Here is a 27615-nt window from a genome sequence, read left to right on the forward strand (position 1 = left end):
TCTACTTTAAAGGCAGTCCCATCCAATACACCAAACTCCTACAAAAAAGATGTTACCAAATGACAATCCTCTCTCTCAAAATTAACTAAATGGACCAATTAAGACACAGAGTGGCATAATGGATCAAAATAGCAGAATCCAACATTTTGCTGCTTATAAGAAACGCACCTGAGTAGTCAGCAAACATGGACTAAAAATCAAAGGCTAGAGAACAATTATTCAAGCAAACAACTCCCTTAAATAGGCAGGGGTAGCCATATTCCTATCAGACTCAGAATTTAGCCTTAAAAAGATTATGAGAGCAGCACTCTTACTCATCAGGTATATATAGAGCAGGAAGAAATCACTTATAAACATATATGCAGCCAATTATGAGTCAGAAAAACACTTAAAAACAACTGCTGATAAGCTTGAAGAAAGACATCAGTAGTAACACAACAATAGTGGGAGACTTCAACACCGCCTTTTAATCCCTTGATAGGACAACCAAGCTAATGTTTAACAAAGATATACTGGCTCTAAAGAAAGAAACAGAAGAGAGTGGCTTAGTAGTATATATTGTAGTATATATTTCTGTAAAGTGAATACACATTCTTCTTCAATGTACATGGGACATTCTTCAAGATAAGATCATATACTGGACCATAAAACATATCTCCATACATATCAAAAGGAAAAAAATAGTTCATGTTCTAATCAGACCCAAAAGCAATGAAAATAGAGCTGAATTACAAGCAGACATGGTAAGAAAATGTTGAAAAATGGAAATAAAACAGTTCACTGTTGAAAAACCAGTGAGTCAGAGCCAAAATCAAAAGATTTCTGGCAACAAATGAAAATAAAGACACGAATTATGAAAATCTGTGAGACACACAAATAAAAGTTTTAAGAGTGAAATTTATAGCTTTTGTAAACATTCATCAGGAAGGAGGAAAAGTCTTACATTAATAACTAAATGGTACAGCATAAAAAATTGAAAAAGAGGGGCCAGATCGGTGGCACAAGCAGGATGTTTGCTTTGCATGCACTACCATAGGACAGACCTCGGTTCAATCCCCTGGCATTCCATATGGTCCCCCAAGCCAGGAGTGATTTCTGAGCGCATAGCGAGAAGTAAGCCCTAAGCGTCACCAGTTGTGGCCCCAAAACAAAAAAAGAAACAAAGAAACAAAGAAAGCAAGAAAGCAAGAAAAAGAAAGAAAGAAAGAAAGAAAGAAAGAAAGAAAGAAAGAAAGAAAGAAAGAAAGAAAGAAAGAAAGAAAGAAAGAAAGAAAGAAAGAAAGAAAAGAAGAAAGAAAGAAAGAAAGAGAGAGAGAGAGAAGGAAGGAAGGAGGGAGGGAGGGAGGGAGGGAGGGAGGGAGGGAGGAAGGAAGGAAGGAAGGAAGGAAGGAAGGAAGGAAGGAAGGAAGGAAGGAAGGAAGGAAGGAAGGAAGGAAGGAAGGGAAGGAAGGAAGGAAGGAAGGGAAGGAAGGAAGGAAGGAAGAAAGAAAGAAAGTAGGAAAGAAAGAAAGAAAGAAAGAAAGAAAGAAAGAAAGAAAGAAAGAAAGAAAGAAAGAAAGAAAGAAAGAAAGAAAGAAAGAAAGAAAGAAAGAAAGAAAGAGAACAACAAAATGAGTGGGAAGTAATAAAATAAGCAGAAATTAAAAACTGGAGAATGCCCCCCCATCCAAAAGATCAATTAAAGCAAGAGTTAGTTTTTTGAACAAATAAACAATATTGATAAACCATTAGCAAGGTTCACAAAGGGAGGAACAAACTTAATAAGCAGAATTAGAAATGGAAAGAAAGAGCTCAAAAATTCAAAGGGTAAGCAGCGACTACTTTGAGAATCTCTATGTGTGTCACAAAACAAGAGAACTGGAAGAAATGGATATATTCCTGGACTCCTACAACCTTCTAAGGTTGAATCAAGATTATCTGGCATATCTGTACAGACTTTTCACTATTGGGAAAATTAAAATGGTAATCAAAAGGCTTTCCAAAAACAAAAGTCCTGATCTGGAAGGATTCAGCAAACCTTTAAAGAGGATCTACTGTCAATTCTCTTAAAGTTTTTCCAGGAAATTAAAAAAAACGAAAACACTACAAATAGTTTCGATGAATCCAAATTCACCCTGAAACCAAAAGCAGACAAGGAAGCAACCAAAAGAAAATTATAGGCCCATATCCTTGATGAACACAGATGCCAAGATCTTCAACAAAAACTAGCAAACAGAATTCAACAAGTCATCAAGAAATTTATGACCAAGCAGGATTCATTCCAGGATACAAGGCTGATTCAACACACCAAAGTCAAATCAACATAGTAAAACATAAAAATAAAAGAAAAAAACAAAAATTTTATGAATAAATCAACAGATACTGAGAAAGCAGCTGACAAGGTCCAGCACCCATGCATGATAAACAACTCAGTAAGATAGAAATTGAAGAAACTTTCCTCAATATTGTTAAAGTATTTATCACAAACCCATTTCAAGCATTATACTCAATGAGGAAAAACTAAAAGCCTTTCCTCTAAAATCTGGCATAACACACAATTGCATGCTCTCATCACTTCTAGTCAACTGAAAGCACTTGCCATCATAATTAGGCAGCAAAAAAAAGACATCAAGGGTACCCACATATGAAAGAACTGAAGCTCTCATAGTTTGCAGATGACATGATGTGTCTAGAAAATCCTAAAAATTCCATAAAAAAGCGTCTAGAAACAATAGGCTTGTAGAAATAAAGTGGCAAGCAACAAAATTAATATGCAATACATGGCTTTTCTATACACAAATAAAGAAAGAGAATGAAAATATATTAAAAACACATCCCTATTTACAACTGTGCCTCAAAAATCAAGTATCTTGGAGTTAACTTAAGAGGTAAAAGAACTGTATAAGAAAACTTTACAAAGCATTGCTTCAAGAAATATAAAATGACACAAGGAAATGGAGACATATACCCTGCTCATGGATTGGAAGGAATAATATCATCAAAATGACAATACTTCCTAAAGCACTGTATAGATTTAATGGAATCCCTATAAAAAAAATTCCCATGATATTCAAATCAGACATTCCTGAAATTAATATGAAAAAATAAACATCCATGAATTGCTAAAGCATTCCTTTAAAAAATTGAATAGATGGAAAGAATCACTTTCCCCAACTTTAAAAGCAGTAGTCATGGCCACTGAACTTCGCTGGATCTCAGATGCCAGCACCCTTCTGCCTCTCTACTCTGTTGTCCTGCATTTTCGGTCTGATTTCACCCTTGGTGCGGCTCATCAGCCAGCCTGCTTTCCTGTGAGCTTTCCGGGGAGTCTGCCTTCCCGTGAGCCTTCCTTGGAGGTGAGTCGACACACCCAGAAAGGGAGGAGCCACTGAACTTCGCTGGATCTCAGATGCCAGCACCCTTCTGCCTCTCTACTCTGCTGTCCTGCATTTTCGGCCTGATTTCACCCTTGGTGCGGCTCATCAGCCAGCCTGCCTTCCTGTGAACTTTCCGGGGAGTCTGCCTTCCCGTGAGCCTTCCGTGGAGGTGAGTCGACACGCCCAGAAAGGGAGGAGCCACTGAACTTCGCTGGATCTCAGATGCCAGCACCGTTCTGCCTCTCTACTCTGCTGTCCTGCATTTTTGGCCTGATTTCATCCTGGGTGCGGCCCATCTGCCAGCCTGCCTTCCTGTGAGCCTTCCGTGGAGGTGAGTCGACATGCCCAGAAAGGGAGAAGCCAGAGGAGCACGGTTGCTCCGCTCCCCTTCGCGACGGTGCACAGCATTTAGCCAATGAATACAATCACAACACATAGAAAAACACGCAGTACTAGTGTGACAATGGGGAAACAACATGGGCCAGTGCCAGACATAGAGAATGAAGATGGCAACTCTGATGACTTGAACATGATCAACCACCTAGTCAGTCTCTCAGATAAGGAGTTTAGAGTTGCAATATGGAACATGTTCAAAGAACTCAAACAAAGTATAGAAGAGAAAACTAAAAAGAATCAGGAGAATATGAAGATAGAAATGAGAAAACTCCAAACGGAAATTTCAGATCAAATAACAGGTCTGAGAAACTCAGTAGATGAATTGAAGAAAAACATGTTTGAGATTTCCCACAGGTTAACAGCAGCTGAGGATAGAATCAGTACACTGGAAGATGAGATACATAACAATGACATACAGCAGAAGAAATTGGAAAAAAGCCTCAAAGCAAATGATCAAACAATGGAAAAATTACTCAAAGAATGGGAACAGATGAAAATAGAAGTCTATGATAAGCTCAACAGAAACAACTTAAGAATCATTGGAGTCCCAGAGACTCAGGAAGAAAATCTCCGGGAAGAATCAACAGTCAAGAACATCATTAAAGAGAAACTACCAGAGATAATGAATACATGTGATCAAATCCTGCATGCCCGAAGAGTGCCAACTAAAAGAGACCCCAGAAAAAACACCCCAAGACACATCCTAGTCACAATGACGAATCCCATAGATAGAGACAGAATTCTGAAAGCAGCAAGATCGAAAAGAGAAATTACATTTAAGGGAACATCCTTGAGATTTACTGCAGACCTGTCACCAGAAACACTCAAGGCCAGAAGGCAGTGGTGGGACATAGTGACAAAACTCAATGAAATAAATGCTTCGCCTAGAATACTGCACCCAGCAAAACTCACTTTTAGGTTTGAAGGAACAATACATAGTTTCACAGACAAACAACAGCTCAAAAACTTCACGGACTCAAAACCATTCTTAAAAGAAAAACTGAACGGCATACTTTAAGACAAGGCTTACCAACAGACACACCAAACTTTAATATAAAGATGGCACTAACTCCCAGGACAATTCTTTCTCTCAATGTCAATGGACTAAATGCACCAGTTAAGAGACACAGAGTTGCTAAATGGATCAAAAAACTCAATCCAACCTTCTGCTGCCTACAAGAAACGCACCTGAATAGTCAGAACAAACATAGACTCAAAATAAAAGGCTGGAGGAAAATCATCCAAGCAAACAACACCCAAAAAAAAGCAGGAGTGGCCATATTAATATCAGATCATGCAAACTTTATACTTAGGAAAGTAGTAAGGGACAAAGATGGACATTTTGTATTAATCAAGGGATATGTACAGCAGGAAGAAATCACCCTCCTAAACATATATGCACCGAATGAGGGGCCAGCAAAATATTTAATACAACTGTTGACAAATCTGAAAAATAATATCAATAACAACACAATAATTGTGGGAGACCTCAACACGGCATTGTCAACACTAGACAGGTCAACCAGACTGAAACCCAACAAGAATATACTAGACCTGAGGAGAGAAATGGAAGTAAGAGGCCTAGTAGATATATACAGGACACTCCACCCCCAGAGGCCTGGATACACATTTTTCTCTAATGTACATGGGACATTCTCTAGGATAGACTACATGTTAGCACACAAAACATATCTCCATAATATCAAGAGGATAGAAATTTTGCAGGCTGCCTTTGCTGACCACAAAGCCCTGAAATTATATATAAACTACAAAGGGACACAGAAGAAAAATTTTAACACCTGGAAGTTAAATAGCCTCATACTGAATAATCAGTGGGTCCAAGATGAAATCAAAGAGGAAATCAAAACCTTTCTGAAAACAAATGACAATGGAGACACAATTTATCAGAACCTATGGGACACAGCAAAAGCAGTACTGAGAGGAAAATTTATAGCTTTGCAAGCACACATCAGGAAAGAAGAAGGGGCATACCTGAATAGCTTAATGACGCAGCTCATAGAATTAGAAAGTGCTCAACAAAAGGATCCAAAAATAGGGAGGCAGAAGGAAATAACAAAGCTGAGAGCAGAAATCAATGAAGTGGAAACCAGAAAAACCATCCAAAAGATCAACGAAAGCAGAAGTTGGTTCTTTGAAAAAATAAACAAGATTGATAGACCACTGGCAAAACTAACAAAGAAAGAAAGAGAGAGAAACTTGATAACTCGTATTAGGAATGAAAAAGGAGAGATCACTACTGATATGGTAGAGATTCAAAGGGTAATCAGAAACTACTTTGAGAAACTCTATGCCACTAAAAATGAAAACCTGGAAGAAATGGATAAATTTTTGGAATCTTATAATCTTCCACGATTGAATGAAGAGGATGTAGCATATCTAAACACACCCATTACTATTGAGGAAATTAAGAAAGTAATCAAATGTCTGCCCAAAAACAAAAGCCCAGGCCCAGATGGATTTACTAATGAATTCTTTCAAACCTTTCAAGAGGAACTACTACCAATCCTGGCAAGAATCTTTCATGAAATTGAAAAAACAGGAAAACTTCCAAATAGCTTTTATGAAGCCAACATTACCTTGATACCTAAACCAGACAGAGATGCTACGAAAAAAGAAAATTACAGACCAATATCGCTGATGAATGCAGATGCAAAGATCTTCAACAAAATCCTGGCAAATAGGATTCAATGCCTCATTAAGAAGATCATCCACTACGATCAAGTAGGTTTCATTCCAGGAATGCAAGGCTGGTTTAACATCTGTAAATCTATCAACATAATACACAACATCAACAGCAAGAAAAATAAAAATCACATGATCATATCAATCGACGCAGAGAAAGCATTTGACAAGGTCCAACACCCATTCTTGATCAAAACTCTCAGCAAGATGGGAATGGAGGGAACCTTTCTCAATATAGTTAAGGCCATCTACCACAAGCCAGAGGCAAATATTGTCCTCAATGGAGAAAAACTGAAAGCCTTTCCTCTAAATTCTGGCACAAGACAAGGCTGTCCTCTCTCACCACTCCTATTCAACATAGCACTGGAAGTACTCGCTATAGCGATTAGGCAAGAAAAGGATATCAAGGGAATCCAGATAGGAAAGGAAGAAGTCAAGCTCTCACTGTTTGCAGATGACATGATACTCTACTTAGAAAACCCCAAAGACTCTATCAAAAAGCTTCTAGAAACAATAGACTCATATAGCAAGGTGGCAGGCTACAAAATTAACACACAAAAATCAATGGCCTTCCTATACACCAATACTAATAAGGAAGAAATGGACATTAAGAAAACAACTCCATTCACTATAGTGTCACACAAACTCAAATATCTTGGAATCAACTTGACTAAAAATGTGAAGGACCTATACAAGGAAAACTATAAAACTCTGCTCCAAGAAATAAGAGAGGACACGCGGAAATGGAAGCATATACCCTGCTCATGGATTGGCAGGATTAACATCATTAAAATGGCAATACTCCCCAAAGCACTGTACAGATTTCATGCGATCCCCCTAAAGATACCCATGACATTCTTCAAAGAAGTGGACCAGGCACTTTTGAAATTTATTTGGAACAATAAACACCCTCGAATAGCTAAAGCAATCATTGGGAAAAAGAATATGGGAGGAATTACTTTCCCCAACTTTAAACTTTACTACAAAGCAATAGTTATCAAAACAGCATGGTATTGGAATAAAGACAGGCCCTCAGATCAGTGGAATAAGCTTGAATACTCAGAGAATGTTCCCCAGACATACAATCATCTAATTTTTGATAAAGGAGCAAAAAATCCTAAATGGAACAAAGAAAGCCTCTTCAACAAGTGGTGTTGGCAAAACTGGGTAGCCACTTGCAAAAAATTGAACTTAGACCCCCAGCTAACATCATGTACGAAGGTAAAATCCAAATGGATTAAAGACCTCGATATCAGCCCCAAAACCATAAGATATATAGAACAATATGTAGGTAAAACACTCCAGGACATTGAGGCTAAAGGCATCTTCAAGGAAGAAACTGCACTCTCCAAGCAAGTGAAAGCAGAAATTAACAGATGGGAATATATTAAGCTGAGAAGCTTCTGCACCTCAAAGGAAATAGTGCCCAAGATACAAGAGCCACCCACTGAGTGGGAGAAACTATTCACCCAATACCCATCAGATAAGGGGCTAATCTCCAAAATATACAAGGCACTGACAGAACTTTACAAGAAAAAAACATCTAATCCCATCAAAAAATGGGGAGAAGAAATGAACAGACACTTTGACAAAGAAGAAATACAGATGGCCAAAAGACACATGAAAAAGTGCTCCACATCACTAATCATCAGGGAGATGCAAATCAAAACAACGATGAGATACCACCTCACACCACAGAGAATGGCACACATCACAAAGAATGAGAATAAACAGTGTTGGCGGGGATGTGGGGAGAAAGGAACTCTTATCCACTGCTGGTGGGAATGCCGTCTAGTTCAACCTTTATGGAAAGCGATATGGAGATTCCTCCAAAAACTGGAAATCGAGCTCCCATACGATCCAGCTATACCACTCCTAGGAATATACCCTAGGAACACAAAAATACTATACAAAAACCCCTTCCTTACACCTATATTCATTGCAGCACTATTTACCATAGCAAGACTCTGGAAACAACCAAGATGCCCTTCAACAGACGAATGGCTAAAGAAACTGTGGTACATATACACAATGGAATATTATGCAGCTGTCAGGAGAGATGAAGTCATGAAATTTTCCTATACATGGATGTACACGGAATCTATTATGCTGAGTGAAATAAGTCAGAGAGAGAGAGAGAGAAACGCAGAATGGTCTCACACATTTATGGGTTTTAAGAAAAATGAAAGACATTCTTGCAATAATAACTTTCAGACACAAAAGAGAAAAGAGCTGGAAGTTCCAGCTCACCTCAGGAAGCTCATCACAAAGAGTGATGAGTTTAGTTGGATAAATAACTACATTTTGAACTGTCCTAATAATGAGAATGTATGAGGGAAATTGAGAACCTGTTTACAGTACAGGCGGGGGTCGGGTGGGGAGGAGGGAGACTTGGGACATTGGTGATGGGAATGTTGCACTGGTGATGGGTGGTGTTAAAAAAAAAAAGAAAAAGTATAAAAGATGCACTACAATTTAGGATTAACTGGAAAAAAAAAAGAAATTGTCATAATATATAATAGAAAATATTCTTTCAATTTTATAAAGTCCACCATGAGGTATTAGAAAAATATATCAGGTGTGTAGAAAAAAATGTGCCCTTTGTTTAAATAAGATTCAATCATACTCTTGAATAAGGATTTGTATATTGTATGAGCATCAAAAAAAAAAAAAAGAAAATGAATCAGAGGGAGAAGATAGACATAAAATGATCACACTTATTTATAAAAAAAAAAAGCAGTAGTCATTAAAAGAGACAAACTCTTAGGTCAATGGAATAGTCTTGAATATCTAGATATGGACCCACCGGTTTATGAACAATTAATTTTTGATAAAGGAGCAAGAGACACCAAGTGGAACAAGGAAAGCCACTTAAATAGTGGTACTGGGAAAACTGATAAACTACTTGTAAAAAAAAATGAACTCAGACCTTTCCTTAACACCATGTACAAAGGTCAAATCAAAATGGATTAGACATTGATATCAGACCATAAGAGACAAAGAGGAAAATATATGCAGAACACTTCATGACACTGAAACTAAGGGATCATCAAGGATTAAACAAGTGGAAGCAAAGATAAACAAATGGAATGCATTAAACGCAGAAGCTTATATACCTCAAAGAATGACTAGAATACAAAGGCTATGCACAGAATGGGAGAAACTTTTCACACAATATCCATCAGATAAGGGGTTAATATCAAAGATATACAAGGCACTGATTAAACTTTACAAGGGAAAAAAGCCCCATTTTGTCCTATTAAAAAAAAAGGGGGGGGGAGAAATGAACAGATATTTTCTTAAAAAAGAAGTACAGATGGCCAAAAGGTACATGGCTTATTCAACATACTCATGTCAGATCAACATAGTACAACATAAAAATAAAAGAAAAAAAAACAAAATTTTATGAATAAATCAACAGATACTGAGAAAGCAGCTGATAAGGTCCAGCTCCCATGCATAATAAAAAAATCAGGAAGATAGGAATTGAAGAAACTTTCCTCAATATTGTTAAAGCATTTATCACAAATCCATACATGCTCCTCATCAGGGAGAATCAAATCAAAACAATAATAATATATCATCTCACAATAGAGACTAGCACACATCACAAAAAAAATAAAAACCAGTGCTGGTGTAGATGTGGGAAGAAGGGTAATCTCATTCAGTGCTGGTGGGAATGGTTCATTCTTTTATGAAAACAATATGGACATTCCTCAAAAAACTAGAAATTGAGCTTCCATATGACTTACTCCCTAGAAACATACCCAGAAATACAAAAACACAATACCAATGTGCAAAATGCTCTCTGCACTCCTATGCTCATCACAGCACTACTTACAATAGCCAGAATCTGGAAACAATTCAGGTTCTGACAACCTCCACAATAGAATACTATGCACCATTTGGAAAAAAAAATGAATTCATGAATTCTGCCTATTCATAGATGGAAATGGGAGATTATGCTGAGTGAAATGAGTCAGTGGGAAAGGGACAGACACATAATAATCTCAGTCACTTATGGGATATAAGAAAAAAAAGAGTAATAAGATATAGTATAGTATATAATTAATGTATAGTAATAATACCAAGAGACAATAAAAACAAAGGTCAGGAGGTCCAGCCAAGGGTACAGAGCCCACCACAAAGAGCGGTAGTGTAGCTACAGAAAAGAAGGGTCTATAAGGACAATGGTACTTGGAATTAACTATCGCTCTAGACAAGAACCTGGCACTTAGAGTGGAAAAACTGACAGGCAAAGCACCCCTCCATTAACAATACTTCAAACCACAGTGTGTGTGTGGGGGGGAGAAGTGAAACAATTTGCCTGTCCTAGAGCAAGGAGGTGGGAGGTGGTAATGAAAGGGAAATGGGAGACACTGGTGACAGGAAGGATGAACTGGTGAAGGATGATGTATGTTGTATGACTGAAACCCAACAATGAAGAATTTTGTAACATAATGCTTAAATAAATTTAAAAACTAGAAATGTAGTTCAAGATAGAAATAACCATTTCCAACAAACAGCCACTATAATTAATGGTGAAAAAAAAATCTTTAAAACTCCCTCTGAGTTCAGGTATGTGGCAAAGCTAGTCACTATCTCCCCTATTATTCAATATAATTTTAGAAATCCTCACCACAATAATCAGTCAAGTCAAAGAAACCAATAGGTTCCAAGTTGAAGAAACTAAAATACTTCACAGTGTAAATAATGTAGAAAACCCAAAAGATTCCACTAAAAATTCCTTAAAATAAACCAATACAGCAAATTAGCAGGATACTAAAAATAAATACACAAAAATAAAGTTGTATTTTTATATGTAAATAATGAAGTAGAAGAAAAAGAACTTAAAGTGCCTAAAATTACCAAATACTTAGAAATCAATGAAGGGTGTAAATGACTAATACACTTAAAAACCACAACTGAAATATATAGGGCATCAAGAAATAAAAAAATATTCCTTCTTGGACATATATAATTATATAAATATAATTGTACAATAATCATATATTATTATAAAATTATTATGCTATGCAAAGCACCAGACAAATTCAGAGCTATTCTAACCAAAATTCTCATTATTCAAGGATTTAAAATAAACTTTACTAAAATTTGTATAGAATCATAAAACTTCTTGAATACACAATTTTGGAAAACAAAACAAAACAAACCAGGATGTGTGGTAGCACATTCCCTGACTATAAAATTATACTGCAAAACTACTATAATCAAAACATCTTGGTAGCAGACTATATGTATATTTCCAGCCAATGGGAGAAAATTGAGAATGCAAAGATAAATCCTTGATATAAGAAGAGTAAACTATCATAAAGGAACTGTGTGTTTAAAGTGGGACAAGAAAAGCTTCTAGAACAGAAAGTGTTAGGGAAACAAAATAGCCACATTAGGGGGAAAAAGTACCTTTATCTCACACCTCATAAAAATTAAGTCATATAGTGGATTAGACACTTTTACATTATATCAGAATTCCCAAAACATATTGAGGAAAGCACAGGCACAGATCTCTAGGACATGTTCTTTAGAGGTATCTTCAATGATCTGACTTCAATGGCAAAGATCACAAAATCAGAAAGAAATGGGGCCGGTGAGGTGGCAAGCACTAGCCAAGGAAAGACCATGGTTCGATTCCCTGGCATCCCATATGGTCCCCCCAAGCCAGGGGCAATTTCTGAGCACTTAGCCAGGTGTAACCCCTGAGCATCAAACGGGTGTGGCCGAAAAAAACCAAAAATATCAGAAAGAAACTCATTCACTGATGGCAGGAACATATATATACAGCAAAGCTGCTTGTAATATTTAGTACAAAAAGTCAGAATATGAAAAGAACCCAAATTTCCAATGACAGATGAATGATGTTGTGGAATATTATACAATCATACAAAACCCAAAATCTTACAACATCTGCAATGTGGAGCAAACTGGAGACATCATATTAAGCCAGTTGCAAAGAAAACTTATGAGCTCACTCATCTGTGGTATACAAGAGTAATCAAAACAAGGAATAACTAACCCAGTGCTTCTCAATTATTTTCTGTCATGCCCCCCTAGGAAGAAGAAAACATTGTATGCAGCCCACCCCGACATGACTGTAAATAGTATCTTTATTAAAATAAAAAACTTTAACCTGCAAAACAAAAATATATAAAATAATTTGAGCTGATATTTAAGCAGAGGTGATGTCTGGATTAATGGCTCCAATGAGCACGTTTTGCAATGCGTAGCTTTAAGCAGGGTTTGAAGCAGGACACAGCAACTCTCAGCTCCAGAGACATAAACATGGGGCTTAGCTTGTTATAACAGTGTTTGCCAAGATCAAACGCGCTCCCCCTTTACGGAGCCTTGTGACCCTCCCTGGAGGACGCGCCCCACTATTTGAGAAGCACTGAACCAACTCGTGTCTTGATCTCTAAGGCAAATTCTCTAATAAACTATGCTACCTAAATATACTTTTATAGGTTTTGTACCGATACACTGCAAGAGCTCTTTGACTATCAATGAAGAAATTTTTAAAGTTTTGCCACAAACTACTCTAACAATAAAAAAAAAAATCATTTACACCTACCTGGTTATGGTTGGCGTTGGTACACCTCTTGTACGCAAAGTAGCCTTCCCTCGAACAATTGGTACATCTGCATTTTCTGAACCTCCATTCAAATATGTTAATTCCTGGAGTTGTGCTTGCCTGATTTCATCATTATAGTCCTACACAGAAGGTAAAAAATGGTCTAAGTCACTTTCTATAAGAAATAGAAAAGGACAACATACAGAAGTAGTAATTTTCATAGAAAATGGGTCAAGGAGAATAAGGGAAAAATTTTGAGTTTGTTAAAATGAAATGTTAATAGAGGAAGGAAATTATTTTTGCCAAACTACAATGATATACAGTAAGTTATAACTCATATTTACCAAATGAAATGATTATGTGTATATATTACATATATATACCATGCAGCAACATAATTCAACATTTAAATAGTGAGCACTTAACAAGAAATAAGCACAGGTCCCTAGAGTAGAAACTCAGATTTACTAAAATTACTCATAATTATTCTATATCTCTACCTATTGAATGGTAAACATCAACATTTCGAAAATAAACCTTGAAAATAAGCTCTTAAAAGACTGCTCTCTTTTTCTACTTCAAAAAATTCTGCAAATCTTCATTTGAGAAACTCTGCAATTCAGTCTAGTTTCCTTTCCTTTCCTTAAAACCCTCAACTTCCATCCAGTAATCATCAAGAAAGACATGGCATCAATCAAACAACAATGAGAAGCTCAAGTCAGATACACAGATACTTCATGCCAAAAAATAATGATCACTGGTTCTATACTTGTCTCTTATGCAGCAGACCCAGTATAGTTTAATATGGTTTAATCCCAGACATACTATAATACCTATATACTCCTTAGAGCAGCGCCAGGAGTAATGCTGGAGTTAAGAACCATGAGTAACCCCTGGGCATGACCCCAAAGATAAACTAAACAAAATGACTGGTCAATAGAAACTGACCATTAGGCTCAGGAGAGCTTCTATTATAAGCAACATGTCAAAGCTGCTGTAACATAGCAATGTGGATGAAATTAAATATACAGTTTTGTAGTGTAAGAAAAATTTGGAAGCTTTTCCTTTGTTCCATTCCTCATTGCTAATTTTCATTTGATTCTTTGGTTGGTTTGTTTTTTTAGGGCCACCCCCAGTGGAGTTCAGGGTTTAGCCCTGGGTCTTAGCCCAGAAATTGTGCCTGGCAGGCTCAGAAAACCATATGGGATGCCGGGATCTAACCCACATCGATCCAGTGTAGGCTGCGTACAAGGCAAATGCCCTACTGGTGTGCTATTGCTCCAGCCCAGATTTTCATCTGAATCATTCTGTCTAAATAAACTATCATAGACTTTCTGACTTTTAGAACTATTAGAGAATATTATTTTTTTTTGGTTTTTGAGTCACAGCTGGTGACACTCAGGGGTTACTCCTGGCTATGCACTCAGAAATCACTCCTGACTTGGAGGACCATATGGGACTTCAGGAGATGGAATTTTGGTCCGTTCTAGGGCAGCAGGTGCAAGACAAACGCCCTACCACTTGCGCCACCGCTCCAGCACTGAGTACTAGAGAATTTTTGAGTTTTATCATGAGGGATCCAAACATAAGATTGCCCTTGTAAAGTCAACAATAGATTGCATAGATTTGGGTACAGTCAAAGAAAAAGGGAACGGCTAAGGATCTTACACACCCTGCACCAAAAGGTGTGGTAAGAAACAGGATGCAGGAAAATTATTAGTGCTTTAGGACAAGCCAGTTTGCGCAGCTGCTAACACTATTATTTTTGGGGATGCCCCAACAATAAAAACACTCCTGAAAACAGTGGGGTTGAGTAAATTCTGAGAGATGAGGATTCAATACAATTCATTGTGATTAAATGAAAATTTTGTGGTTGACAGCCTTTTGATGCCACAAAAGGAAAAAATAAATCTTTCTATTATTCTTGTACCATAACCATACTGCGGGTAGGTGGGGGGTAAAATTCAGAGAGAACTTTCTCAATAATTAAGAAATTAAAAATAAGTATAATTATAAAATTTATTTTTTAAAAGTTGTACCTTACTTTTAATAGAATGCAAAAAAAAATAAAAAGATGAACAAATAAGAGGCATTCTGGAATAGGTAAAATACAAGCATTATTAACAAAGGAAGTCAAAATAATAAGGAGATGATGAAAAGAAAGAAAAAGTAAAGGCAACAAAGGAGAGAAGGGAAATCAAGATTTTGCTGTATATATGTTCCATAATTTATCTGATCTACTGTGACCTCGGAAGTCATCTGAACATATCTTTATTTCAATCTCTAAAATAAATCTATGAATGGATTCCTCAATAGTTTATAAAAAACATGTGAAGATTAATGAAAGAGTTTTAAAGAACATTCTAAAGAAAATGTGCTAAAATATTATTTATTTATATAGATGAACGTATTAGAGGATGTGACAAAAATTTTTCTTATGGTAAAAAACTATATAGAGAAAAATAATGCCACTGAAGCCCTACTAAAAATTAAAATTTTATTTTTTAAAAAAATATTTTTCTAAGTTAGCTAGTTATAATGCTATCACTAAAACATGAAAAGCTAATTTTGAAATAAAAGCTAAAACTAATTTTAAACAATCTTTACAAAAATTATATTTCAAAGTTGACAATTATATATTTACATGGCATATAACATGTGTCTATCTACTTATATATTACATGCATATCATATTTATCATTGGAGACAATTTCCTTAACCTACAAAATAATTATTTTAAATCAGTTTAAAATAAAGTCAGATATGGTTTATAGTTAAATTTTTTTGCCATTTTATAGGATGATCATTATTAAATGAGATTTTAATTCCCAATCTGAAAACTGAAATAATAGTGCATTAATACCAACACTATCATCAACTGTAAAGAGAAAAAAATTCAAATTATGTGTAAATGCTAAGTAATTCAGTGAATTAATAATAAAATTAAGCAAATGTTTAAAAATAACCATTTTAGGATTTTGGAAATTCACTTGTTACATGGTGCATTAAAACCCCCAAAATTGTGAGAGCTCAAATAATGAGTCTGTACATTCTCTTCTGGAGATATTTACATCCTCCTCCCCAAGTCCATATCATGCTTTACTGGACTGAGGAAGATGAAGAAGCTATACTCTTGGTGGAGGGAGACCTAGCCAGTCGGTAGAGAGGGGTTCCAACAATGAGCAGCTCTATCAATATTAGTAGCAATAGAAAAGCGAAGATTAATCAATTAGCAAGCCTCTGGGTACAACACGTAAATACTGTCAGAAGGTCCCCTCATCACCCCAAAAAGTACTAGGATGGCTGGAAAAATAGAATAGTGGTAGGGCATTTGTCTTGTACACACCTGACCTGGGATAGAATGAATTTGATCCCTGGCATCCCATATGGTCCCCTGAACCTGCCAGGACCAATTTCTGAGCACAGAGTCAGGAGTAACCAACCCATGAGCGCCACCGGGTTTGACCCCAAAACAAAAACAAAACAAAAGGCCTAGTAAATAAAAAAGGTCACGGAAAGTTCTAAGATTATATATATTGTATATAATAATGAATGAATAATATATTATATATACATACATACATATATAATTACATAAGTACAGTCTGTATACTTGTGTACACTCTATACTTGTGTACACTCTGTATACTGGTATATTTCTGTATGAATGAAAGGTACAATAAAGAACAAAAAATAAAATACAGCTCTACATGTACTTGCGTGAAAGAAAGTTTGCATACAAATAAAACGGACCCAAACAATCTAACTAAAAGTAAAAGCTGGGGCACATTTGAAAACTGATAAGCATTTGTAGGTGATCCTTGGTCTACTCAAACATCCATCAGCTTCACTAACCAGGTAATAAAGAATACAACATCTGGTCAGATTCAACAAGACTTAAGAGAAACCATTTAATGAAAGGATAAAAGTGAGAAGGAAAAACAAAGAAGACAACACTCGCTATAAGCCCTAAGGGAGACCTATCTTACAGAGATTTAATGTCCAATACTCAAATTTAACTAAATCAGAATGAGAATTTGATATAACATGTTGTCAGTTAAACATGGCTGCTCAATTAAAATTGAGACAGGCAAATAAACAGGAAAACTAACCTAGACTCAGAAAAAAACTATTAGTAAAAGAAACTTGGCTTGGATGGTGAGAGGAGGAGGAGGAGAAAGGAGAGGGAGAGGGGCAGAGAATAAGGGGGAGAGGAGGGAAGAAAGAAAGGAAGGAAAGAATAAAAGGATGGGGAAAATGAAAGAAATAGAGAAAAAAGAATAGAAAAGGAGGGGGAGGGATGGGGGGAAGGGAGGGAGGGAAGGAGGGAGGCAGGAAAGAGGGAGGGAGGGAAGGAAGGAAGGAAGGAAGGAAGGAAGGAAGGAAGGAAGGAAGGAAGGAAGGAAGGAAGGAAGGAAGGGAGGGAGGGAGGGAGGGAGGGAGGGAGGGAGGGAGGGAGGGAGGGAGGGAGGGAGGGAGGGAGGGAGGGAAGGAGGGAGGGAGGGAGGATTGAATATTTCACCACAGCTCAAGAGGCCATCACTAATAGATTTGATATGGAAAAAAAAAGAACTAGAGAACTTGTATAAAAATAAATTAAAATTATCCAGTCTAAGAAACACAGTAAACAAGTAATAAAAAAATGAGCCTTGGAGATTAAGTGGCAAATATCAAATACATCAACAGACACACACAAGCCAAATTCAATGATAATAGAATCAAGAGATCCAAACTACAACAAGCTATTCACGTAAAGAACCTGTTACACTATCAGTCCAGGGAGCTAATGATAGAGGTATGAGATGCATACTGTGAACAGTGGTAGAGGGAGGTCAACACTGGTGGTGGGAATGACTCAAATTCACTGTCACTATGTGCTTGAAATACAATTATGAAAGATTTGTAATTCTCATTGGCCTCTATAGAAATTTAAAAAACACACAACGATAACACAAAAATAAAAACAACAGAAGTTGGAGGGAGCACAGAAGGGAAAGGCAGAAAAATGTTTGAAGAAAGGGTAACTGAGAAATTCCCATATCTACATAAAAATAAAACCACAGATCTATAAAGGCTACCAAGGAAAATAAATATGGACATCACTGTAAAGTTGTTAAAAATCAAAAGCACTTTTTAAAATATATTTTCAGTGAAGGGAAACCAGTTTATTTGGGAAATAATGAGACATACTTGCTCAAGAGAGAACATGAGTTTGTCCAGAATGGGCAAAGATTGGCAAAAGGCCAGTCTAGGCTTTTGGGAGAAAGTTATATGCAACTTCTCCCAAACTGTCTTGCCCTGAAATTCTCTCCAAAAATAGCAATTCATCCAAGTGCTGTCTAAGGAAAATGCTTGGGTTTTTGATGGTCCTTTCATATTCTTATCATGAATTTAAGGTTTTCCTGCAGCTTTTCATATTCTGAATTGAATACGTTAATGATTAAGATGACAAATATAATGGCTCTCTATATTTCACAATAAAAGGTCTGGAAATTAAAAACATAAATCATTTATATGACGAGTTCCTATTTATCTCTTTCATTAAATTCCATATGGATAGATACAATAACTTTTATTTGTTATCGTGATCAGATTGAAAGTACTGTCTTTAAACTAAATGAATGAAGACATAGTAATACTGGCCTCGGGGAACCAAAGAGTTTATTAGCTTTTTCAGTTCCCAAGTAAAATACTTATTATAATCCCATGCATGTACTGAATCTTAAGGCAATACTGATTTAGAAAATACTTTCTCTCTAAATAGAATATTATTCTCCATGAACAGTCTCATGCTGATGTATACATTGAAATATGCCAATAAATCTACGAGTTTCAGAATCACTGAAGATTTCATTCCAGAAAACTGTTTGTCAGATATGAGAGCTTGTGCAAAATAAGCAATTTAAATTCTCAAAGAAAAAAAAAACCCTAAGTGTTCAATGTTTCAGTTTTTAAATTTGGAATTACACAAAGTTATATAAAAGACCTACATCTTTAACTCATCATATTCTCAGCGATTTTGAGAATTTTGAAAAAAACAGGCTAGAGAGACAATACAGTGAGCAGGATGCTTGCCTTGTCCTTAGTCAACATGGCTATGATCCCACATACCCATATGATCTTCCCCCAAAACATCAGCAGTTAGGAATCAGCTGAGTTCTGAGTGTGACCCCCCAAACCAAATCAACACAAATACATACTTAACTGGCAGAAGCTCACTAGCCAATCCATGAAAATTATCTCTTTGCTTCTGCTCAATTGTTCATCAAGCTTATGTCTGTTATTTTTATTATGCTGAATTTTCTCTCCTTTCCAAATAAATATTCCTCAAAGGCAGGGACAGCTTCACCCATACATGAATGCCTCACAGAAAGCATAGGGCTTGGTATAGGAAAGGAATTAATGATCTGTGTTAAGCAATAATAAATCTGTGCAATTATTTCAGTTACAAAAGAGCTCAAGAGGACTTTGAGTCCCAAAATAGTGATTGTTGTTCAATTTCCTGAACTGTCCAGCCATAAAAGTATTATAATGCAGGTAATTCACAGGGACATAAGAACCGTATGAAATTCATGAGCTATACAAATAATTATTTATAAGCAGTACCAGGTATTTAAATAAAGAATTATAAATAACAAATTAACCGTCTAATTTTTTTTTGTTTTTACTAACAGGAATGAGAAACTTTTTGATTTCCTCCAATGCATGTCCCATCCGGGCATAGGCTTCTGCTGGGGGGGCAAAAACTTCAATCAAAACATGCAGATCATCATTGAGGTGGAAGTACTTGGCTTCTCCACTTTTTCTCAACTCTTCTTCCTACAGAAATAAAAAAACATCATGTTTTACAGCATCATTATAAAACAGACAAAACAACAACACGAAGATTATTTGGCATGTGGGTGTCTAGGAAGACTTATTTCAAAAGCAAATGCCACCAGAATAAAGTTTTAAAATATAGTTCTGACACTATCACTGAGAAAATCTTGCAGGCTGCTCACTGCTGTAGGCAGAATTCTCGAGTCCTTCATCCTGCTCAGCTTTCCATCCTCCTAGTGCTACACTTAGCTTCCCATTCTACCTCCCTCCCTCAACCCTTACAACATCTCCATACCTGTCCCTGGTGCTGTTCAAGTTGAAAATGGTATCCATATTCACTTCTGCACTGGTACAAAATGGTAACATTTTCTAAATATCTAAACTTTTTATTTTTTATATTTCTATTTCTAAAATACCCTCACTGAAATGAGCCAAATGAGTTTCTTGTCTTTGTTTAGAAATGTCCACGGTATACAGAAGATGTTCAATAAATATCTACAAAATAATGATTTAATGCTATTTATTCCTAGATAATTTTGCTCATTCTTCTGTATATAGATGAAGTCAGGCATTCATAGAGTATATGCCAGGAATTATATAACTCGGAGGTTATAGTACCAAATGAAAGATTCGATTTCATAATTTACTTGATTATATATTTTTAATTTTTTATACTTATATAATAAAACTAAAGTGAAAACTAGGAAGGGAAAATGTTGTGTTAAGCGACTACTTCTTTTCCTGTCTTTTCCAAATTACCCTTCTATGGGGTGGCAATAAAAAATATGGGTCACAGATTAGTCTTTATGTTCAATTCTAAAATCAAACAAATGAAAATTAGTAAAGTCTCAATAATGACTTTCTAAGCTTAAAAAAATCTTCCTAGAGATTTTTAAAGTGTTCTCAATGGTTCTATATATGCAAATCTATACCTATGCTGCATAAGGGTTTACAAAACAGCAGTGATTAATTAGCTAAGTGGTAGCTAAACACTGGTTTTCTTTTCTTTTGCTTTGATGCTGTTTTGGTTTCAGGGCCATACTCAAAGATCACTCTTGGGTATACAGTTTTCAATCACTATATGTGTGTGGAAGGAGAGAGAGGGGAGAGAAAGAGAGAGAGGAGAGAGCGGAGGAAAGAGGGAAGAGTGAGGGAGAAAGAAAGGAGTGCTACAATGTAGAACAATCATCTAAAATATAAACTAGTGCAATGCACTTTTTTCCTAACAAATGAAAATAATTTTAATAAAATTTTAATAATTTTAATGAAATTCTGATGACCCATTTATGGCCAATATTTTCTTTTTTTTTTTTTTTTTTTTTTTTTTGTGGTTTTTGGGTCACACCCGGCAGTGCTCAGAGGTTATTCCTGGCTCCAGGCTCAGAAATTGCTCCTGGCAGGCACGGGGGACCATATGGGGCGCCGGGATTCAAACCGATGACCTCCTGCATGAAAGGCAAACGCCTTACCTCCATGCTATCTCTCCGGCCCCAATATTTTCATTTCCACAACAAAATTTCACTTGAACAGAGACTTTTACTTACAATAATCACAGCTGTCACATAGTCCTTAACGTAGATATTACTAAAATATATTATAGTTTAGATTAACAGGAGATATTACTAGAATATATTACAGTTTAGATTAACTGGAGATAATATGTTGTTTGAAGAAGAACATAGTATTTGTGCATTCAAATCTTAAATCCAACAGCTGCTGTAAAATTCTGGGGTGATTACATCATCGTCATAGTGAGGGGGCAATTTCAAATGGGAATAGTAATAGTATATTACCTACTGCTTATAGGGTTGTTGTAGAAACAATGGAGTCATTAGTAACAGTAATTAGTAGTGAACAGTAAGAAATTATTATAATAAAGGATTTTATATTTAGAGACAAAAAAATCTAGCACTCAAACTTATAAACACTGAGTTGTTGATGATTGTTAAATGACAAACATAGCAGTAATTATTACAATAATTACCTCTTAAATATGACACTGTTTTATTTGCTGATGTAGATTACTTGGGCAAGGAACTAGCACAAACTAAAGGTCCAACAGATAATGCATTATGGTGATTATTATGCCGTGTCACCAACAGATTCATGTTAGTTATGGGTTCCTATAACTCCACCAAATAGCAATATAAGAAATTAACAAACATATACTTTTTATAATTTAAATAGTAAATATAACCTAAAGATGCTATTCTAATACTAAGTGAAGGAAAACTATACCTATATACACATTTGAGAATTTTTGTTTTGTTTTGTTTTGTTTTTGGGTCACACCCGTTTGATGCTCAGGGGTTACTCCTGGCTAAGCACTCAGAAATTGCCCCTGGCTTGGGGGGCCATATGGGACGCCGGGGGATCAAACCGCAGTCCTTCCTTGGCTAGCGCTTGCAAGGCAGACACCTTACCTCTAGTGCCACCTCGCCGGCCCCGATAATTTTTCTAAGTGAAAATTTAACTAATAAAAGGAAGAAGAATTTAACTAGCAATTCAAAAAATGCAGATATTTGGAATCTGTTTACTACAGATAGAGCAAACCTATTAGTTAAATTGTCACTGCAATCCCTATTAGAAACATGTATTTGAAGGCAAAATTGGTGGGCCAAGTAAGAGGTTACCACATAGAGCTGTGAATAAAACGAAGCAAAAAAAGACAAGTGAAATACAGTTTAGTGGGCCTTCATATTTTCATTTCAATGCCAAAGAAATGAAAGAATTCTCAAAGATCTCAACTGCTTATGGACACAGGTTGTTGATAAACCAACAGACTGTTCGCAATTGTGTGCAATTGAATGACACAGCAAATTGTCCAGACATCTCTTAAATGAGATTTGAGAAAACGACTCTTGAGATGGCTTGGCAGCATCTGGAAGGGGATTCAGGTTAAACTGAGAAAGAATAAAGTGACAGGTAGGGTGCTTGCCTTGCAACTGGGTTCAATCCCTGGCACTCATATGGTCCCCCTGATCATAGCAAGGAGTGAACTCTGAGCACAGAGTCAGGAGTAAACCATGTACACCGCTGAGTGTGGCAAAAATGAAAAAAAAAATATCATCAATTACTCTAAGGAAATGAATGTTGAAACCACAGGAGCCTTGTACACTGGGAAAAACCTCTCAGGGAGTTTCCTCTACCATGATTGAACAAATGAGAGCTCTCAGTTATTACTCTCACTTTTTTACCATCCTGACCTATGGCCTGATCTCTTCTTGCACCAACGATACCAAGAATAAACTGCAAAAGAAATACTGAACTGGCTCTAAACAATAGCACAGTGGTAGAGCATTTGCCATGCATGCTTCCGGCCTTGGTTGGACCCAAGTTCATTCCCTGGCATCCCATATGGTCCCTTGAGCCTGCCAGGAGCAATTTCTGAGTTCAGGACTAGTAGTAACCCGAGTCTGCCAGGTGTGGCCCATAGGCAAAAAAAAAAAAAAGAAGAAGAAAAGAAAAGAAAAGAAAAAGAAAAGAAAAGAAAAGAAAAGAAAAGAAAAGAAACACTGAACAGAATAAAAAGACACCCCAAAGACCAAGAGGAAAATATTTCTCATCAATCCTCTGATACAAGGTTAATAGTCAAGATAAATAAAAAGCACCGGTAGAACTTTACTAGAAAGAGAGAAAGAGTAAGAATGGGGGAGGAAAAAAAAGGAGTGAGGCAGAAATAAAAGAAAAAGGGAAAGGAGTTCCGAGGAAAAGAAATATAGTACAGGAATAAAATTGCTAAAGGCAACAAACTAAGAGTTTTCTCCACTAGGAAACTTATTCATGGTTGTGTTGGGTAGGGAGAAAGAGAGTGAGGGGGGAAGAGAGAAAGGGTAACAAGACACTGGTAGAGGCTGTAGTATAGAAATAACTTATGCAAGAAACTCTAATACAAACAGTATTATAAAATGCAGTTCTAAAAATAAAATTTAAACAAAATTTAAAGATAGGCTCAAAGAGAGAGAGAGAAATGGTGGGAGGGAAAAAGCTCAGAGAGAGAGGGATGCAGGGAAAGGAGAGAGAGAAAGAGAAAGAGAGAAAGTGAAAGAGAGAATATGTGTGTGCAAGTGTACTAAATTAAATCCAAAAGGGAGAGTTCCTTGCATAAGTAATTGTACTGTGTGTTGTTGGAAGACATTGTAAATCTTCGACTCATCTCTTCTATGAGACTTTCAAAATTATCCATATTGATTTGAAGATCCACAAAGTTCATAAATCTACAGGATGTGAATCTGGATATGGTTTACAGAAGAGGCACAAATGTGTAAGAACAGGTGCCACCATGTAATGCAGAGCTGACAGTGACCAGGTAGTCAGGAGGTCTCATTACAGCAGCTTTCAAAGCTCATCATGCCATATGCAGAAAGTTTTGCCTTATTTACACTGTTCTACTCAGAGGATGACTAGCTGTTTCACTACAGGTGATCAATAAGCCATAAGAAGAGAATTCCAGTTAGTCTTTATTAGAAGCACAGAATTTGGAAGGGGCCACCGTGTGAAAGCAAGCTGATAGCATGTAGATTCCTTTCAGAACACAGGCAGCCAGGCACTGTTTTTCACATGACCTATCTAAAAAAGATGTGCCTTTTGACTTTCATTCTTCTGCCCATAAAAGTGTGTATCCCCTTCTAACTGTCACTGTGCATCACTAAGCCTTGTTTATAAGTAAGAAACAAACAAAACAAGCAGCAAAAAACATCTGGATTTCACTGGCCATGCCACACTATGACCTTATTACCAACTGGCCTCACTGAAGACTTCATTATCACTATCTGCTAGGGCAGGGACTAAAGGCTTTTTTATTTTTTAATATATACTTTCCAGGAAGACATGCAAACATTCTCACCAACAAGTTACTTTTTATTTTCCCCTCTGAACATACAAAGGAATGAAATCAAATTCATTTACAACAGCAATGCTAAGTGAGTTATATACCCTGCCATACATTAAAATATTCCCAAAATCTTTGTAAGATACTAATGTCCCATTCTAAATAGGGTGGGTGTATTTTTAAAATATCTTTTCCTGCTGAAACTGATACCCAGTTATTATTTAGTCAAATACTGTAAAATGTCCATATTACCATGACAATATAGTTCAGTTCTCTGAATTTATTATTTGCAAAATATACAAAAAAAGAAAATTTATTATGTATCTTATATTGACTTTTCTAAGAACAATTTTGACACACAATGCAATAAAATAATTGTCCAATAAATACATGGTGGCCATACGAAATGTAATAATATTTTTATGAAAATAAATAATACATTGGGCCTAAGTGATAGTACAGAAGGTAAAGGGCTTGTCTTGCATAGAACTAACCCTGCCTGATTGGATCTCCAGTATCAAATATGGTTTCCCTGAAGTAATACCAGGAGTAAGATATTCTGAGTACCATTAGGAATCCCCCCACCAAGTGTCCAACAAAGGGAGTATTTAAATTAACTTATTTGTAAGGATTCTGAATTATGTCTAAATAATTTCCTTTTTGGGGGGTCACACCCTGCAGTGCTCAGGGGTTATATCTGGCTCTATGCTCAGAAATTGCTCCTGGCAGGCTCGGGGGACCATATGGGATGCTGGGAATTGAACCACCAACCTTTTGCATCTAAGGCAAACGCCTTACTGCTGTGCTATTTCTCCGGCCCCAATAATGTCCTTTTTTGACACAGTAACTGCTCACCATTTTGTGTTAATTTATCACTCAATGTGGAATTGTGTTTCAGTAACATAAATACTTAATATGTATATTAAAAAGTAGAATTTAATATAAATCAATATTAGATTAATGTTGATTAAATCATTATGTTATAAAGTAAATCATATACCATAATTATTATATACTATATATAATTACATACAGTATATAACAATGCAACATTAAATATTCAAATAAATTAAAATAAATATAAATATTAATTAATATTAGTATTTAGTATTAAATTATTTGACCCAAATATTTTTATTATTAAATTTAATTTTGCATTAAGGACACACAAAAAAGTGTAAAGGACTATATATGGTAATATTATGAAAGAAATTACTCAGAAATGGAATATTAAGAACATGATTAAAGATCTCAGCAAATATTTTGCTTATTATGTGAATATATCCAAGTAGAATAAATATATTAGAAAAGTAAACAATTATTTGTATATGTGACATCAATTTAATTTGACAAATTATGGAAAATATGTACAGAAAGAATAATTTAAGTACTATAAGCTGTAAATAGTGGTAAACAACTACCTTCATGATATCAGTTCTACTCTTATTTTAACGAAGGGTAACGTAAAATCTCTAAAGTCACAATGATAAATATTCCTGGTTTATTTTATATATAAAACAACCACTGATGCATATCTAACATGCAATATAGTATGAAATAACTCAATTTTCTAAATAGTATCACGAATAATCATATAGAACATTTTACATAGATTTTTACTTGTAATTTTGACTTTTACTTATATGCATGGATACAATGGATTATGTAAGACTACATTAAATATTTCATGTAAAACAGTTTACCTTTGCTTTATCTCTCATGGATCCTTTTCCAAGTATAGACATTTTTGTCAATGTTTCTTCTTGTAAACGCTTCAGAGAATTGCCACGTGGACCCAAGAGTTTCCCCACAAAGTTGAACTAAGAAAAAACAAACAAACTAAATTTGTGACATTTGAATCTAGAAGTACTTTATTAATCTCGACTGTTAGGAAACAATGTTAGGAAACACTGTGTTATGTTCCAGATCATTAACAGAAAAATATTTGTCAGATACATATATCACAACATGATTTTTACACAACACATTAAGAAAGAGCTAAAAAGTTATAAAATTTAAAAAATGGTGTCGCTTCAAACTCCATTGATGGCTGTGTGTCACAATTTATGAAGGGATGCAATTCCCCAGAATTCTAAGCTGTTATGATAATGTCAACTCATATCCAACATCAATCATGAATATTGCTATGACAGAAAAAAAAACATAATGTATACTTGAGCTGGTCATTATAAAATGTCAGACTTTTTAATCTGAAGTATATACTTCTATTTATGTATATATTTACTATAATAATACAGAATTTAAAACATCATATAACATGATAAAGAGGGAACAACTGTTTCTATAGATCCATACCTGCCTTGTACATTTTCTGTACTTAATATTTCTGGAAATTCCATAATTTGAATATTGAACTTACTCAAAGGGATCTCTATGTGTTTTGTTGTTGTTGTTGTTTTAGTTTTTGGGCCACACCTACTGACACTCAGGGGTTACTCCTAGCTATGCGCTCAGAAATTGCTCCTGGCTTAGGTGGACCAGATAGGATGCCTGGGGATCAAACAGCGGTTGGTCCTCGGCTAGCACTTGCAAGGCAGACACCTTACTTCTAGTGCCACTGCTCCAGCCCCTATCTCTACGTATTTTTTTTAAATTAAATTTGCCTCACCCATTTTCCATTTTTAGGTAGCTATGAGATTTGATATGCTTCTTATGTAATTGATTCTTTTCCTTTTTACAAATGTTAAACTATTGACAGTGTTTTTGCATTTGTTTTTATGGCACTGTAAAGATATAATGGAAGCCCATCAATTCTGATCTTTCTGTAGATATTATTGAAAGACTTCTGGTCTTTTAGGAGCTTGCTTTATTTGCTTCTCTCAGTTTCCACATCTGTCCTGCTTTGTCCTTTGCCCCTTCTACATAATGGACAATCCAAAAATGGCTGTTAATCTTCAAGTGAA

At 35.8% G+C, this 27615-nt stretch overlaps 1 protein-coding gene across 2 annotated transcripts in view; it reads right to left on the reverse strand.

Annotated features, from left to right (window-relative positions):
* The window catches only part of KHDRBS3 (KH RNA binding domain containing, signal transduction associated 3), a 183372-nt gene that overhangs the window by 68168 nt on the left and 87589 nt on the right, over positions 1–27615 (reverse strand). For both annotated transcript variants that reach the window (XR_007499602.1, XM_049781985.1), the window contains exons 3-5: positions 26395–26511; positions 19714–19860; positions 13042–13181 (exon numbers count right to left, since the gene is read on the reverse strand). Coding sequence is in view for 1 of the 2 variants with exons in the window: in XM_049781985.1 (XP_049637942.1) it covers positions 13042–13181; positions 19714–19860; positions 26395–26511 (404 nt within the window). In the remaining variant the exon portion in view is untranslated. The remainder of the gene's footprint in view (positions 1–13041; positions 13182–19713; positions 19861–26394; positions 26512–27615) is intronic.

Source organism: Suncus etruscus, chromosome 10, assembly GCF_024139225.1.
Source record: "Suncus etruscus isolate mSunEtr1 chromosome 10, mSunEtr1.pri.cur, whole genome shotgun sequence".
NCBI lineage: Eukaryota > Metazoa > Chordata > Mammalia > Eulipotyphla > Soricidae > Suncus > Suncus etruscus.